The sequence below is a fragment of the Trematomus bernacchii genome, unplaced genomic scaffold, assembly GCF_902827165.1.
Source record: "Trematomus bernacchii unplaced genomic scaffold, fTreBer1.1, whole genome shotgun sequence".
NCBI classification, from domain to species: Eukaryota; Metazoa; Chordata; class Actinopteri; order Perciformes; family Nototheniidae; genus Trematomus; species Trematomus bernacchii.
Window position 1 is genome coordinate 5,296,476 of NW_022987828.1, and position 17,312 is coordinate 5,313,787.

General features: G+C 39.9%; 1 protein-coding gene across 2 annotated transcripts; it reads left to right on the forward strand.

Annotated features, from left to right (window-relative positions):
• Positions 1–4,364: 4,364 nt before the first annotated feature.
• col9a1b (collagen, type IX, alpha 1b) lies at positions 4,365–16,955 on the forward strand. Of its 2 annotated transcripts, XM_034151925.1 has the most exons (33): positions 4,365–4,682; positions 5,344–5,364; positions 5,743–5,796; positions 5,909–5,944; positions 6,043–6,105; positions 7,108–7,161; positions 7,536–7,571; positions 7,713–7,736; positions 7,840–7,893; positions 8,278–8,331; positions 8,506–8,538; positions 8,627–8,683; positions 8,779–8,832; positions 10,066–10,119; positions 10,229–10,282; positions 10,389–10,442; positions 10,522–10,575; positions 10,687–10,740; positions 10,821–10,874; positions 10,992–11,045; positions 12,107–12,151; positions 12,259–12,312; positions 12,404–12,457; positions 12,842–12,895; positions 13,445–13,516; positions 13,693–13,728; positions 13,814–13,858; positions 13,954–13,986; positions 14,088–14,234; positions 14,864–14,918; positions 15,844–16,032; positions 16,148–16,225; positions 16,765–16,955. In XM_034151925.1, the coding sequence occupies exons 1-33, from the start codon at positions 4,566–4,568 to the stop codon at positions 16,953–16,955; spliced, it is 2,088 nt and encodes a 695-aa protein (XP_034007816.1). In that variant the 5' UTR covers positions 4,365–4,565. The 2 variants fall into 2 exon arrangements, with proteins under 2 accessions (XP_034007816.1, XP_034007817.1); XM_034151926.1 differs by lacking the exons at positions 4,365–4,682; positions 5,344–5,364 and adding an exon at positions 5,180–5,286.
• Positions 16,956–17,312: the final 357 nt, after the last annotated feature.

Genomic DNA, 17,312 nt, shown 5'->3' on the forward strand with positions numbered 1-17,312 from the left:
TTGTAGTTATTTGCATATGGCAATAACGCTGTCAAACATCTAAAGTGGAGGTTTTTCCAAATATTCCAAAGATTTTTAATGTATATGTATTTAACAGGCTGTAAGCTATTGTTTCACAAAATTGCAATTACATAGATCATCAATAAAATGAAAATACAAGTCCTCCTTCTTCTTGAGGATGAACTTTTTTTTCTGCCTCTGGGCCTGACAGTACGAACACATCTTGAATACCTTCCTATAGCTTCTTAGTCAGCGTCTCTAGATTATTAGTTTGGATTGCACTGGAAACAATGCTGTCTGAATGCTTCGTCTCCATAGAGATCACAGAGAATGTGGATACCAAAAATGCTGGGTAAGTAAAGCCACCCAAGGGTAACATTATCTTTTTCACAGCAACTTACATGGCATTAATTATAGTGCCCAATCATGGAAATAGAACTACAAATGGGGTACAATTATGTGACTGTATCCTTGAAGGAACATTAAATGCAAGGTGGTTGCAGGAGAACTCTTTTGGAATGTAAAGTTGACACTGTGGAGACTGTTGACTCACTCCCCCAAATAAATGACAACAGTCAAGCCTTTAAGACCCCTCACTGTGACCTGACAGTTTTTCACTCCTGCTGAGGGGGCAACTAGTCAGGATCTGGTTCTCTCCTGGAAGCCAATCTGAAGATACATCCAGCGGCAGGTGTTTTTTTAATGTGTTAATATTTCCAGATCAAGCTATGAAATGGATGGAGTCAAAAGGTAAACAATCCACTCAATAATTACCTTGTACCCGAGTAATTTGCAAACACTGTCTGGCAGTTTTAATTCTACAATGAAAGCCATAATGCAAATAAATGCATGTCTACTTTTTTCTTCTGATTGCATTACAGAAATATCCTTCTGTACTCATTGTGCTGCTGCTATGTGTTCCCACAATACCTTTGCACAGGACTTCATTCTCAGAGTAAGTACTAAAATAATACAAATATTTTATTTAAAAAAAAAAAAACCTATTCAACATTGCAAAATTACCAATGCAGTGCATTGTTGCAAAAGTAAGTGTTCACTTGCGTAATAATTATTAATATCTCTTCAGCCATTACATACTTCTGCATTTTTTTCTTCAATACATGTTAAATATGGACATCTGTTACATGTTCCAGACCTATTTTATAGCTGAAAAACTCAATTCATATTCATTCATATAAACCGCTTGTTAAATGATTTAATGAATCATTGCTTCGTTTCCACTTTATTGTCTTTCCTCCATAAACACTGCTGCTCTTATCTATATTTTATGACATGCATACTGTGTGGTTCTGTGTAGCAGCATCATCATTGCAGGGTTAGGGTGTCAAGCTGTGTAGCTGTATATAGTTTCAAGTGTGCTATGATGTAAGTGAATACTGCAACATATCAAAGTAAAATAAAACAGTATCACTACACATGTCATGTGAACAGTGTTAGATGTCTAATACAATTGTGGTACCATGCAAGTGCACATTTTGTGAGATGTGAAGTCAACCTTGATAAAGACCTTTAACTTTCTCTCCAGATGTGTAAAAAAACAAGCAAATTTAGAGTGTAAGTGTTAAAGAGGAAACCACAAACAGCCAGAGATCGCCTAATATTTATTCAAGGCAGCGGTGCAGCTTTCCAAACACTAAGCTTTTATTCCCTCACCACAATACACACACACACACACACCCCCACAACCACACGCACACACACACTCTTTCTCTGTGTCTCTATCTGTCTGTCTGTCTGTCTCTCTCTCTCTCTCTCTCTCTCTCTCTCTCTCTCTCTCTCTCTCCTCTCTCTCTCTCTCTCTCTCTCTCTCTCTCTCTCTCTCTCTCTCTCTCTCTCTCTCTCTCTCTCTCTCTGACTACTAACGGGCTGCTTTTTGTTTTTTGCTTTCAGCTGTGAGATTTTCATCTCAAGTTGGTATTCATAGGGAGCAGCAGTCCATATGCCCTCAGATCAGCGTTGGGGAGGATCACTTCCCAGGTGGATTCACCAAAACTAAGCACAGTTTGCTTTCTTATTTGCTTGACATTTTCCCTGCCCACATGAGAAAAAGAGCTACTGTACAGACTTTTATTCCTATATAAATACTGCTGTGAAAAAGTACACTTTTCATGCTGATGCTCTATGTTTGTGAAACCGTATATTATTTTTAATAGCTTTTGGTAAGAACATATAATAGTTAGAAGACCCTTGGTTAGTAACCCATGTCCATGAATTATCATTACAAAAATACTTCAAAGTCATAACACAAATTTAAAATGTTTTTTTGTGTCCTTAACCCTGTAGTAGTCTATACCCAAGGTCTAACATGACCTCTAAGATGATTTTGAATGTAACTACTTTTTTGTCGTTGTTCCCTTAGGCTTTTATATTATGTCCCAGTTCCAAATTGCTGAGCTGGCAAGAAGGGGCACTGTTAAAAAGGTTACTGGAACATCTACTCAGCATGCTGCTTATCAAATAGGCCCAGCATTCAACTTCAGGATCAACACAAGGTAAGCTGCATGGCGTTAAAATGGAGTTGCATGAGTGAATACTGACACCTAGTGGGTGAGCTGGTCATACGTCATTTACCCTGTCCATGGTCCTGAACATCAGAGCTTGACCTTATCTGGACCATCAGTTATAGCTACTAATTAAAAAACAGAACCATGACATTGTATATGATCAATATATATGATTTGACCATTATCAACAGGACAATAGTCGTTGATACACAATATATGTCCAGTACATACACAGTTTCCTTTGTATTTCAGATCAGCTTACCCCTTGGGTCTACCTGAGGAGTTTGCATTTGTGGCCGTGCTGCGCATGAGTGGCAGCACCATTAATACAAATTGGAATATCTGGCAAATGCAGGATGTGAATGGCATGGAGCAGCTGGCCGTCAGACTCAATGGGCAGTCTCAGTCTCTGGAGTTCACCTTCACTGCACTGGACACCGGGAGGCAGACTCTTGTGTTCGGCCCCCTGCCTACTCTTTTCAACGACCAGTGGCACAAAGTGGTGCTGCACGTGAACAGGCGCTCTGTAACACTGTTCGTGGACTGTGCCATGATCGGTTCTCAGAATATACCAGCCCGAAACAAAGTCAGCCTGGATGGCTTCACGTTGATAGGAAAGCTCAAGGACAACCCTGTGCTGGCAGTACCGGTACGTCTATTATATCCTACAGATGTTGCGTCTGAAGGAAGACATGTGCATTTATAACATTTAAGAATTGGGTTGGCCCTAGGAGTTTGGTGGCCCTTAACACGTTTTTTTTGGCCCAGGGCTTTCCACAAGGACATGGATCAGTCAGCCAGTAGGGGGATAGTTGCCAGCTATTGGAAAATAAACGTTTTCTGTAAAAGCCCAAATGTGGTATTTTGATCACATACATTGATTGGTTTGCCTAATTTGTGAATTGTAAAGGAGAAGAAAGCTTCCTATGCATTTAGCTCATACAGTCTGTATGGATGGATTGATTGCTCAGACTCATTAAACATTTTATATTATTACCTAAGTGTTATTTATTGACACTTTCACAGTATACAGTAATGTTCACTTTCAGAGCCACATCACAGCACTTCCTCATTAAGCTGAGAAGAGGGGGCACTGGTGGAAATGAATCACGTTTCTCAAGCACTATTCCAACGTAGGAGTACTTGTAAACAACATTATTTGATTTTAATATTTATTTTGATGTATTTTAGGTAATTGGTTAATCTTCCAAGAGTCCACAATAAAAATTAAGCCATACATTATTTTATAAAATGTAATTGATCATATCGTGAAACGTGATCACCTATTGGTTAAATGTATGTGATGCCTGCACAGTTGTTTTTACTTTAGGTTTAGGCTACATGAAAAGTGTAGAATGAGCTCATAACAAAATTATGAATTGTTAGAAGTGAATTTATTTATTTTTCTTGGCAAATCTTCTTAACTTATTTAGAAAGATTGCTCTATTTGTGTTTGTATTGTTTCACTTAACTTCACTGATCATCTTGTGCGCCACAGTCCTCATTTAGTCATTTTAGGTTGACCTGCAAACGTTTAGGAATCCTTGTGTTTTCTCACCCTGCTGTTTCGTTTGTCTCTAACAATGGTCAGCAGTTGAAGTCTGCTGTTTCTCCATTCAAGCTTCACTGACAAATATTCGGAACTTGTTGCAGCTTCTGGCGAAGAATACTAGCTCTGCACAGGCTAAACAATCATGTAATACCACACCGTGCAGCGCACGTGCAAGTGTTCCAAATATTCGGATGCGTGTGTACAATTACGCACAGAAGCATCCTAATACAAATGAATGTTTACCAATAACTCATATTACTCCCGGCGTTTGAAGAGCGTGTTTTAATGAATCCATAATGAGCCCTGTAACATAGTCTATGTATTGTGCACACCCTGCTGTCTGAATTGTATCGTATATGCTGCAGGAAATCCAGAGTAGTGGCAAAGTTGTTAATGAAAACAGCCTCTTGCTTTTAGGACGATATGTGATGATTTAACCTCTTCCGGTATTAGGGTGCAGAACTAGTCCTAAGGATGTCATTGTGCTTATGTATTATTTCCATGTTCATGTGTTTATACAGTTTGAACTCCAGTCAATGCTGATTCACTGCGACTTGACGCGAGCCCGGACAGAGCCTTGTTATGACCTCCCAGCCAGGACATCGGTAAGAAGATTTAAAAATAAAGTACATAATAACAATCTGAATCCGCAGTTTGAGGTTTCAAACTACCAGTTATAGACGTTCCTAATGTTTTAGCTTAATACGTTTTAATGTAATGTAATGCACGGGCATTTTAAATCAAGCAGCATTGAAATTGTGTGCGTAAAACCACATTTTTTATTCATGCTGTATATTTGTGACTTACAATTATACTCCAATTGTCTCAATACACAATATTTATCATTACAGTGATCATTTTAGTTGAAATAAAATCCATAGCATACAGTAGGTTAAATGACCCGCTGACCCTGCCTATTGGTGGTGTCTGCGCCGAGGCTCCTCCCCTACCTCCAATCCCTTCCTGTAACCAAACATGGCATGAATATACATGAGGCTCTGATGGCTATGGGACCTCGGACTGTCTAGATAGCTGAAGCGGATTCAGTTGGGTTGTTTTGTCGGGGGCTTCTTCAACCCAACCAAACCCAGAGAAAGGATTACAACTTTTACCTTTCCTGTCCATCGGGAGATCATGGCTCAGGCCCCCAGCGTTAGAGGGCCACTTTTGGTTCTGCTTCTCCAGCTTGTCCTTATCTGCTCCGCTCAAGTAAGATTTATTATGTTTCCTTCTCTCCTACTTTCTCTTTCTCTTTTTTCTCTATAGACGGATGGGACCGAGGTGCAGGTAAGTGTCTCCTGGTGCCGAATAACAAGATGTTTACCAGCAACACTGGCGACATGCTAAGAGTGTTTTATCTAACAAATGTATTGTACATCTAGCATGGAAAAAAGTCAGGGATGCGACTATTGTCTAGAGTATCTTTCTTAAGCTTTTTCTTTTGCGAAATGCTACATAAAGCTGGTGATTTGTGCATGAGAAATACATTCTATAGCTATTTTTTATGTACCAAACAGGCTTCTCTTCTAGTAACATAAAACAATGAAATGCACATTTGTTCATTGTCTGTGTAGCAGTATGTCAGTCAAATGGCAACATGCAATAATATTAATTATTTAAAGCTGATGTTTTGTCATTATATCATATTTTTATTATTTTGTTCAGAGGAGCCAAGGACCTTCTGGGCCTGCAGGTGTACCGGGAATTGATGCCATTTCTGTAAGTGCTCTCAGTTCTGTTACATTTTTACATTGTTCCTATCATGTGCAAAATAATATGCGAACAGTTGACTATTTGCTCACCTTAAAGCATTGACTCCCTTTTGTTTCAGGGGGAAAGGGGAGACGATGGCGGAGAGGGACTTCCTGTAATTATAACGTTTAATAAATACAATTAAAATGAAGCATTGCTTTACATTGAAGAGCTTTTCACTAACGTGTGTGTATGTGGAACCTTTGTTTTCAGGGACCTGATGGAGATTCAGGTAAACCCGGCTCTACAGGATTACCTGGACTTCCTGGAAATGATGTGAGTATTTAATACACTTGTTATACATAAATACATATTTTATACATCTGCCCTATTTGACACAATGAGGTCAACATGCAATCCATAAGGCTGCAAAGTGGGTGGAACTACAAAGTGTGAGGATTCATCTCATTATTATATTATGTTGACACTTATTAGTGTTTTAGATGACCAATGAAATGTCACATTTAGGGTGTTGGGGAAATGTGTGCAAAAATGCGAAGAATTTATTAAACAGGATGAACAAATCCAAATGTCCTTTGTAGCAGGGTAAACCAGGTTCAGAGTGTAATTAACTTTGCTCCCCAGAGTTTAAAGGAGGGTTAGGAAAACATCCAATCATAACACTGGTGCTGATGATTGACTGACAAAGATTAACTGTACTGTAGGTGGATTTATATCAACTTAAAGGCTTAGATAGAGTTTCAGAATGTACAATCCATGTATTTCTGTTGTGCATTATGATTCATTGCCAACCTGGGTAAATGCACCAGGGTTCTGAGAACAATAGCAGCTTTGTAGGCTGGCCGCTGCTGGTATCTCCTGTCGAGAATCCTCAAAACAGTGTGGAATGATTTTCTTTCAGTGGGCTTGTTTGAAATGGGCCAGAGGAATGTTGCTCTCTGTGCTTGGTTTGCAGTCTGAGAGTTTTGCCCTCTGCCCTGCTGCTGACTTTCTGTGTGTCTGTGAAGTCGCACTCGCTCTGGTGTACGTCATGATGTGCTCCAAAACAGAGCTTTGATTCGTGAACGTGGAGCTGCAGTGCAGTGTTTATATATATAGAGGAGGGGGGGGTATAGTCCAGTTAGGACTCCTCCCACTGGAGTATGATTATGTTTTGATGATGTAATACATAGATTCACGAGAGACATTTTTTACAGAGATTGGGATAAAAGGATTGCCTGATGCATAATTTTGTATCATAATGAGAACATATAGGCGTTGATGTGCTTTTCTGTTTGTTATGATGTATTCGTTAAGCATGCTTTCTCTCCTCTGCAGGGTTTGACCGGCCCTTTTGGAGATGCAGGGCCCGATGGTCCCTTCGGACAGAAAGTGAGTGACTAATGAGCCTTTGCTTCCCTGCTTCAGAGACTGTCAGTGAAACGGAGCCAAGCTGCTGTCCGGTCTTTTTGGCATGGCAGCGGGCGCCGCAGTGCATAAACCAATTCCTCATGACAAATGAGACTTAATCCTGCAAGTGTTCTGTGTAGTCTCCGTGGGGAACGAAAGCCCCCAACATCGCTCCTCATTAAAGCTAAACATTGCTGGGTCAAGTGTGCCCGGCACAGTCATGTGATGATCTGCAGGAATGTTAACTTAGACCGTCTGCAGGTTCACACAGCTCAATTTGACCTGAATAACACAGTATTTCAGTATTTGTTTCATCACCTATGTGTGTATCTTATGTATTTATCTTCGTTCTTAAGGGTGAACCTGGAAAATCTGGACCTCGTGGAACAACTGTGAGTAGCATATCCTCTCTACACCTGTCAGTCCAAGGATAATATGTCTTTATTTTATTGTTAGCTTTTATTCCCTCGTGTATATCAAATTACAGCATATACTGTATATCACCCTTATTCAAACTGTGTGTCTCTCTTTAGGGGGTTGGGCCAGATGGACCCCCCGTAAGTCATTTTCTTTTATACACAATCAACTCCACAGTTTATATTGATTTTCTGAGGTATAGAAAATGGTCAATACTAAATTCCTGTGTTTGACTTTGTACAGGGACCACCTGGGCCTGGAGGACTTTTGGGTGAACTGGGAAAAGTTGGACCACTTGTGAGTATTGACCAAGCAATGGACTATAACTGTTTTAAATTCGAGGCTAGAAACATCAAATCATACTAGTATGAGCACAGAGGTGGTGTTATTCTGTTGGTCAACAACAAAATCAGATGTGTTGGCCCCTAAAACAAAAATAAACGAAAGTCGGTCCAAGCAGAAGTGAGAAATATCGAATGTAGTATTATACATTTGTGCAACACATACATACATTATTGCTTTTAGGCTTATTGTTACTTTTGCCATCCCTGAAATGATACCTGCAGTTGTGTATAATTCACATTAAAAGCGCAGTCTGTGCTAGATCTCCTAAATTGAGAGCCCAGTGCATTTATTCTCTCTGTACAGTCTTTGACACATCTTTGTTTTGTCTTTCCACAGGGGTCCATAGGTGTGAGAGGGCCACAGGGACCTCGTGGACCTACAGGGGCCAGAGTAAGTGACATAGATCTCGATATGATTACATTTCACTTAATATTTCACAAGGGAAGAAGCGTGAGGCAGAAATGTAATGAATTTGGCCTAAGAGCATCCCACTCTCGTGATTCACCATCTCCTTCATGATTTTGATAAATACATTCTAAACCTGTATTTTTCCCTCAATTTCAGGGTGCAGCTGGAATGCAAGGCAGTGCTGACCTGGTAAAACCTTTTTCTGAAGATTATAAATGACATTTTCTTTTTAAATTGAGATTATCAGCTACATTTTCTGACTTATGTTGTTGTTTAGTGTACAGGCTCTTGCCCTCCTGGGACCTCTGGACATCCAGGCCTTCCTGGCATGAAGGTGAGTAGCAAAGTGAATATGTCTTGTCACATGACGATTCTGTCCCAATATTGTGTTTTTAACTTGCGCTGCTTTGATTGTCTGTATTTTTCAAGGGCCACAAAGGTGTAAAAGGCGGATCAGGAGAACCTGGGAAACAAGGGCACAAGGTAAAATATGATTCATCTAGGGAGAAATCCTTGTTTTTAAACCAAAAGCCAAGTATTTAAAGTCATATAACATGTTTTAAACATCAACAACATCAACAAAGTGAATTTATCCTTGCATAAAACTGCATGAATGGTTCCATAAAAATATGATTTTGCCTCCACAACTGTCACACATGCCACAACATTCCACATCAAAACAAAATTATGCACGACTTGAACGCGAAAAGGGGATATTCGCCTTGGAGACAAGTATTATTTGTGCTGCTCTATTCCATGAGGAAGTGATACATGCTTGTGTGTAATGCGTCTGACTCCTTGTAATGCATGGAGAATGATTTATCTGAAATGATGTTCAAGCACAAACTAGCCTCTCCCTGTAATGTGTCTATGCACTATATAAATGGAAATGAGTCTGGGCCTATCTCTCTTTATCACCCCATGCAGCTTATGATTTACTGTCAGTCTGCTTCTCCTCACTGAGAGCTGCGTGCCTTCTGCCTGTTTCTCACTCACAAATCCCCACACATAAAGATGTTTACAGCTAACAAAGAATACCAGATGGTGTGCAGGGGATGAACGTGTATAATGTAAATATATTGGGAAAGAATATTCAAATATAAAGTTAGTAAGTGTCTGAACGATGGCAGATTGTGACCTAGTGACATACAGAGTACTTCATTTTATATTAGATATAAACAGAAACAATAAATTAATTATATATAACCTATAACAATAGCATAACAAATCTTTAACAATAAAAACAGACAGAATTTTTTAAAACACCAGAAATTGAAGACATTTCTTTCAATGATTGGAGAGTATGGAGAGTTTGTTTAGTATCAAACAGAATAAGGAATATGTTTTATTTTCATGTTGTAAACAGATGTTGACCCGTTTCATTGTGTTCATTTCTGCTTGTTGTGTAATATTTATTTTCAGTTATGCGTTGTGTTCATCTCTTTACTTAGGGTTACCACGGTCTACCAGTTAGCTTATAAACTATGTGTAATTTGCAAAGCTGGAGAACAGTAATTTGGAGCTAATTTGTTTGCTTTGCCCCCCTCACAGTCCATTAAAAAGTAACCATTACACACATTTCAGAAAGGCTGCCTGATTTTCTAATTAACACAAAGTGGATAGGAGCAGCCTCCATTTGAATATGCTGTTTACTGTTTCATCTGATTGACTTTACAATGCTTTTATCCTAATGGTCTGTATCTTTCGTTGACACAGGGTGAGGAAGGAGACCAGGGTGGATCAGGGGAGCTCGGATCACAAGGACCAACGGTAAGATACCACATTCAATTAGATTCATATATAAAGTTACAGTAAAAATATTTGTAGTTTCCTATGTCTTTTCTTCTGCTCATGAACGCACCTGTTGGTTGTGTTTCAGGGTCCCCAGGGAATTCTTGGGGCCATGGGAATGATGGGCCACAAGGGAGAGCTGGTAAGTGTTTCTATGATATTTAAGTTCATAAAAATCCATGAACTGTTGCCTTTACAATGTTTATTCTTCAAACATGTTTTTAACTGTGGATATTGTTTTCTTGCAGGGAGCTCGGGGTCTTGGTGGAGATCCAGGTCCCCAGGGTGTTGGGGGGGCAACTGTAAGTTTGTCCCACAATACAAATGCTTTCAACTTTTGCAGCAAATGTGGCCCACATGATATGATATAATGCATTTCAGGGGGATCGAGGCCAGAGAGGTGTGATGGGCGAGCTTGGGCCTAATGGAGAAACTGTAAGTAGACGCATTAAAACATGTATATTTTTAGATTTTGACAATGAACGCTGATTCAATGCCATTTGTTTATACAGTTTTTAAAAAATGAACTTTTGCTTTGTTTTTCAGGGTGTTCTGGGGTCGAGAGGAATCACAGGTGTTCCTGGTCCAAAGGGAGATGGTGTAAGTGTGATCGATAAGGTTAATATGCTCCATACATTGTCTCCAAAACGATAATTTAACATTGTTATTTTTATTACTAGGGCTTGCCCGGTGTGGACGGCCGCGAGGGTATTCCTGGGATGCCTGGAGGAAAGGTAAAGCCTCAATTATTTATAAAACTAGTAATAATGTAACAGTTTATAAAAAACCAACTGTATTTCTATTAAGCCGAGGAGCAGTATGAGCTTCATTCTTTCTGTCTGTCTCTGCAGGGACTCATTGGGAAGTCAGGCGTTCCTGGAGAGGTTGGACTTCAGGGGCTTCCTGTGAGTATGACCTTTGACCCCACACTGACTGACTCTGATTAGATGCACCTGAGTAAACTCACCAGGAGCCGTTTAAAGCACCATAGCTGAGGCATGCCGCAGAACAAACCTCATCTCCACGACTGTACTGCAGTAAAAAGCTGCAGTGAGAATGTCCGTTTTATAGCAATGTTTACTATACATAATTATTTATAACAATAATTATAATAGATAATATAAAATAATGTAAGGCTAACTTTCATAATACTACACTACTACTACAGCATTTCTGGTCTCTCAATGACATTTTCTGTGAGTATAATAGTGTATTACAATTCCCATAGTACTGTATGTAATATATTATAATATTTTTTTAATGCATTAAAATGCATTGTTTGCTTTTAGTAAAGTGAAAAAACATAAATAAATCTGTGCAAGAACAACACACAAAATGTAGACTAAAGCTAACATAAATGACTATAGTTAAAGGGGTGGGGAAGTACATTTTCTCATGCCAGTCTCATGCTCATACCTTATTATTCATTGTAAATATTAGAAATAAAAACACATTATGTAAAAGGATAAACACTACTTTATCCCTATGTCTATGCATTAAAGACATGGACATCAGAGGAAGTGTTACCCTTTCTTACCATTGTATTGTATAATATATATAACAGTTTCTGTGGTTAGACATTTCATACAAAATACTATTGATTCCCACCCTCTGTGATATTTCAAAGACAGCAGGCTCAGCTGTTAGACCGTATTCTCTGGCTTCCCGCGGCTGAAAAGTGAAAGCAACGTTTCTTGAGCCCACTAATCTGTGATTAGACTAACACAAGGCCCTAATGAGAATCAGTTGAGCAGCTCGCCTTTTGCAGAATTAAGAAAGATTTCCTAGGCATAAAAGTAATCAGCCAATTTGTATATCCAGACTACCTAAGCTTATTCGGGTCAAAAGCTCAAACCAAATGTGTTTTGTATCCACTAAGCTTTCTCTCTGCTCCAGTGTTTCTCCCAATGATTCATCCTTTGTTGTAATCAATTGTTGTTTCTGATGCAGTGTTTTCTGTTTTTAGGGTTTGCCTGGTTCATCTGGACCAAAAGGCTTGAGTGGCTCTAAGGTTGTTTGCCTCATCATTTATAAAACATTATCCGTTGTTTCTTGTATTCTTTTAGTTTTTTATTAAATTGTGAACATTTAAAAGCAACTTTGGTTGTTTCTTCACAGGGAGACGTGGGTCAGGCAGGCTTCACGGGAACAATGGGACCTGCTGGCAAAGCTGTGAGTATGATGGGCCGCACATGTTGAAACACTGTTGAGATTTTTTGTCACCTCTGTCCTGTCACTGAGTCATGTTCCTGTCACATCTCAGGGGGAGCGTGGAAACCAGGGGGGGCTTGGACCTATTGGGCCTATTGGAGAACCTGTGAGTACTTTTGCTTATAATAGTTTTAAACGTCTTTAAAGTTCATTTTAGTTTTGACTTTATAACTTAATTTCATTTTAATTTCATCAAAGTATAATTTATTTGTTTTAATGTCAGGAGAATTGATGGAAATCAAGCTTCCAATAGTGATATAGCCAAAAAATTGAAATGCTTTTTTGTTTTATCTTAATAAGTTACATTTTTGGGTTTTCTTGGACATGTTTTTATATTTAGTTTCAGTTTACGACAATATATTTCACTGCCAATGTCTATTCTAGTTCCTGTTATAATTGACAATAATAACCCTGAATTTCTTTGTCTTTATTTTGTCCGTATGTTAATTTCAACTATTACTTTCTTATAATTGTCTCTTCTTTCCCACAGGGAGCTGTGGGTGTGCAAGGCCCTCTAGGTTCATCGGGCAAGCCAGGTGGCAGGGTAAGCTATAAACAAAAGAGACCAAAGTTGGATTTTACCCGATTAAATCTCTTAATTTCATGCCCCTATTTTGAAAAGAAACTGTCCTCATGAATACCCCAGCAGCCAGTGAACATGCACATTTGATTCTATGAATGAAAGAAGCTGAAAGGAGGGAAGCCTGAAGTCCTGGCTGTTGTTTCCCTGGAATGTCTCAGAGAATAGGCCGAGGCTGGATCTCACATGAGGTCTATTTTCACAGTAAGGGGAGAGCAGTAAGCAGCGGGCTGAAAGAGCCCTCTGTTCTCCTGGCATTCCTCTGACAGTCTCTCAGTGATCAGAGAGGGACTGGCACACAGTGACAGATGAGAGAATAAGTAGCAATGAGATATTTTACAATTACTATTTATAATTGAGCCATTTCTGCCAGTGAACAGGTGTTATGCTTGAAACAGCTACAAACACTGAGGCATTGTTTTGGCTTTTAGATGCTGCTGATAACATAGATACATAAGATATCAGCGCTATTCTATTATATATTTTCATTGTTTATTTTTTTGTTTGTTATAGGGATCCAAAGGTGACCCCGGCCTCCCTGGTCTTCCTGGTCCTCACGGCCTGCCCGGAGTGAAGGGAGAGAGGGTAAGAAAACTGCTCTGACCTTTTCAGCTTGAGGACAATTGTCTGAAACAGTAACAGGGTGATTAACGCTCAGCAAAAACAGCTGATCAGCTCCCTCTAGTGTGTAAAAGTATAATACATATCGCTCTGTGTGGTGATCATTTAGCTAGTTAACACGTTTGTTTTGGTTGTTCCAGGGAGAACGTGGAGATCTAGGAACCAAAGGAGATCAGGTGTGATATCCTCATATTAAATCTTAATAAATGTTAATGGTAATGCTGTGTTTAAATGAATCATTGACAGACTGTGTTTTTATAGGGAACACAAGGTGATGAGGGAAACCCTGGAGACAAAGGGGAGCTCGTAAGTTGTGACACCAACATTATTAATTATTCAACAATGCTGTTCAGAAGAGATTCTCACCAGAGTACAATTGTCCTTTTGTGTTTCCTCCATAGGGTGAGGGTGGAGAAGGTGGAGCTAAAGGAGAGGTGAGTTCAGAATGATTATATCTACCAGTATTTTCCTGATGATTGAGGAAGTGCTGCAGTTTGTAAACATTTCCTGGTCTAATTCCTCTATCTCTGTTCAGACCGGTAACATAGGCGATGCTGGCAAAAGAGGACCAGAGGGAAGCAGAGGACAGCCTGGCATCGATGGGCCGGCTGGCACACCTGGACCCCGGGGCATGCAGGGGAACAGGGGCCCCCCTGGAGTGAGAGGGTCCCAGGGTCCTGCGGTAAATCAAAGAAAACCTTTTTTAGAAAATGTTTACAAATATTCTTACAAAGTCTTTGAAGCAGTGTGACAGAACCAAGCTCCCAACAAGTTGTGCTTTAACATTAAGACTTACAGAAATACGATTATTTAATCTTCTCATGGAAACAGTGTTTGAATTTCAAAGAGCTTCAGAGGTTTCAGTCTAATTTACAGGTACCCCCATTACCACACTGTCATCTAATTCCCCACATTTATTTTACGAGGTACTAGATTTTGGGAGTATTTATCCATTGTGAACATAAAAAAGCAAAGCAAAGAAAAGGTGGAAGCCATTAATAAGTCCCTCTGGGCTGAGAACTTCCACCTGCATATGTTATCTTTATACTCTGATGTCGTTCTTCTAATTTCAACTTGTGCAAAAGAAAATGTAACCACTAAAGCTCAATATTGAGCATCAGCAGGGGATATATAAACTACACACACAGGATGCTTTAAAAATGTTGAATTAAACAGGTTTTACAAGCCAAAGAATGGTAAAATGTTCTCCAGGAATAGAAGACCAAGTCAGTAAAAACAGGGGCATGTAGTCTTGTCATGAATGTTTTATCTACTGTTATGAAATCTATTAAATCATCCTTTTCCTTTCAGGGTAAAGAGCCGAGCGATCAGCACATCAAACAAGTTTGCATGCGCGTCATGCAAGGTAAGAACTGATAGGCCTTTGAACCCATTCATCAGTCCCTCGTGCCTCATTTCATGACTTTAATCTTTCCCAGAATGCCTCATTACACAACCACACAAGGAGCCGCCCCTCCGTGGTGTGATTGATCTGGGCGGCTGCTGAATACTCTTGAGTTCAAAAAAGGGACGACCTAATAACCAAAACATGAAATAAGCTTCAGTCTTTGTCTATTTGATAGGAAATGTTTCTCTGAAGTCACAACCTCTGTTCTCTTCATTCTAAAGCTCCTGCGTCTCACCAACTCATCTCCTACACTCATGATTTTTTTATACCCCCAAGTGCTGAAAAATTAATTTCACCTCCAGCAGACCTGCTCTCCACCGCTCCATGCAAAGAGTCTGCCTGGAAAGGATATATCTTCAAAAAAATTAATAAAAAAAGGAGCAGTCAAACAGCGGCTGCATGAATTTTCATCAGGAGCCGGAAAACTGGAATCTGGAGTGCAGAATAGCATGCTGCAGGAGCCACAGGAGATTAATATTAGATCCTTTGCACCATGAGTGCACATTTCCTGTTGCTGATTGCCTGCAATAAAGAGTATTACATCCTTTCTGCTCGATTTACCAAGGCTCTATAGAAAAAGTAGAAAAACAGCAGGAGCTCGAGGGATATCGTGACCACGGTTTCACCTTGCTCTGCTTCACTCTGCTTCAAGTACAGGAGCTGTTGGACCATCTCTTTTACCAGGGGGCTCTGGGGCTTTCAAAAATGAGCTACCTCACGATTTATAACCAGGTGTTGTGTATTAAAAAGTCTCTCGATAACAGTCAGCTTCAGCTGTTGAGAAACATTTACTGTCTTGCTGCCAGTTATGCATCTGTTAAATTACATTCAATGTATTAAAGTTCATCGGGTTCATCATCTTCTTTCTGTTTTGCTCCCACAGAACAGCTGGCACAGTTAGCGGCTAGTTTAAGAAGGCCAGAGTCGGGCGCAGTTGGTTTACCTGGAAAACCTGGTCCTCCAGGGGCCCCTGGCTCTCAAGGAGACAATGGATTCCCGGGACAGGGCGGAACAAGAGGCCTTCCAGGACTCAAAGGGCCACAAGGAATGCTTGGAGTTAAAGGACCCAAAGGTAAAGAATGAATTGGCAGGTGTTACAGTTCAGGATGAAGCCAGAGAATTATACATTACATAACATTATGACATGTTTGTATACAGATATCTTTATAACAAAATGTGTGTTACAGGTGAACTGGGAGACAGAGGCTCCAGAGGGCCCACTGCTCGAGGACCTAAAGGTCAGCCAGGAGCTTCCGGACTCCCTGGTGAGTACAGCTTGGCCTTTAAAATGTTAAAGCTATATAAGACAATATCATTTCTGAAGGTCAATTTGTCCCCCTTATCGACTTAAATTCAGATGTCTTAAAGGTGGTGTTAACAACAGGAAATAATAACCACAAACTCTGAGAATGTATATTATGGAAGCCCATAGGGGATTTGCATAAATGCAAAATTGGATTACATTGTTTACGTTACGTATTTGAGACATTGAAATTAACAGTTGCACAGTATAGTAGAGTTTTAAAATAAAATATCAAACAGCTTTATTTATTTAGAATGTAATATTGTCCAAGAACAGCCATAGGAGTATGTGAAGGAATTAATAAATAAGATTTGGATTATTGCATTTACTCAAAAAAAGCATACATATGGGAACAAGTTACAATGCTATTCCTAAATGATTTTTTTATTCTCAAATTCTATTTGAATAGAAATAGAAAGAAAAGTCCCCTATGGGCTTCCATAGAATATGGGGGCCTTTGACTGTGGGAACCTGACCTTAAAATTATTTCTGTGTCCACAGGTGAGCCTGGCAAACCTGGCTACGGTCAGGACGGTCGGGACGGGCAGAGAGGACCTCCTGGGATCCACGGACAGCCCGGTGTTCCTGGGCCTCCCGGGTCAGCCGGTCCTAATGGTTACTGCGACCCGTCATCCTGCAACCTCCAGCCAGGAGCCCAGCTTGTGGATGTGAAGGGCCCTGCAGGAAACTAAAGAGCCACTGTGGCAGAGACAGAAAGACTGATGGATCAGCTCTCCTGAGCACACAACATTTTTCACACGTTCTTCCCAGGGCCTGCGGTTTGTGTGGTGCCTTCCATCACTTAACCTCTAGTCTGTGAGCATGTATTGTGGCGTCTCCATCACAATGAGCCAGCCTCTTCATAAAAACCTTTCAATAATTGTTTTTTATGAGCCGCAATAACAGCTTGTGCTGGTGTATTTTCAGGAAAGTGTTCTCACATTTCTGAGAAGATATGAAATGATTAGAACTGTTTATTTATCCGGCTCTCCTTGTGCCTCTTTGTAATTGTTTCACAGTTCTCTTAAATAAAAGCCCCTCCACTTTCA

Coding starts and splice junctions, on each gene's coding strand:
- col9a1b (XM_034151925.1), top strand. CDS start 4,566: ATGTATTATTTCCATGTTCATGTGTTTATACAGTTTGAACTCCAGTCA. Junction 7,572..7,712: donor CTGGACCTCGTGGAACAACT/GTGAGTAGCATA, acceptor GTCTCTCTTTAG/GGGGTTGGGCCAGATGGACC. Junction 13,987..14,087: donor AAGGTGGAGCTAAAGGAGAG/GTGAGTTCAGAA, acceptor ATCTCTGTTCAG/ACCGGTAACATAGGCGATGC.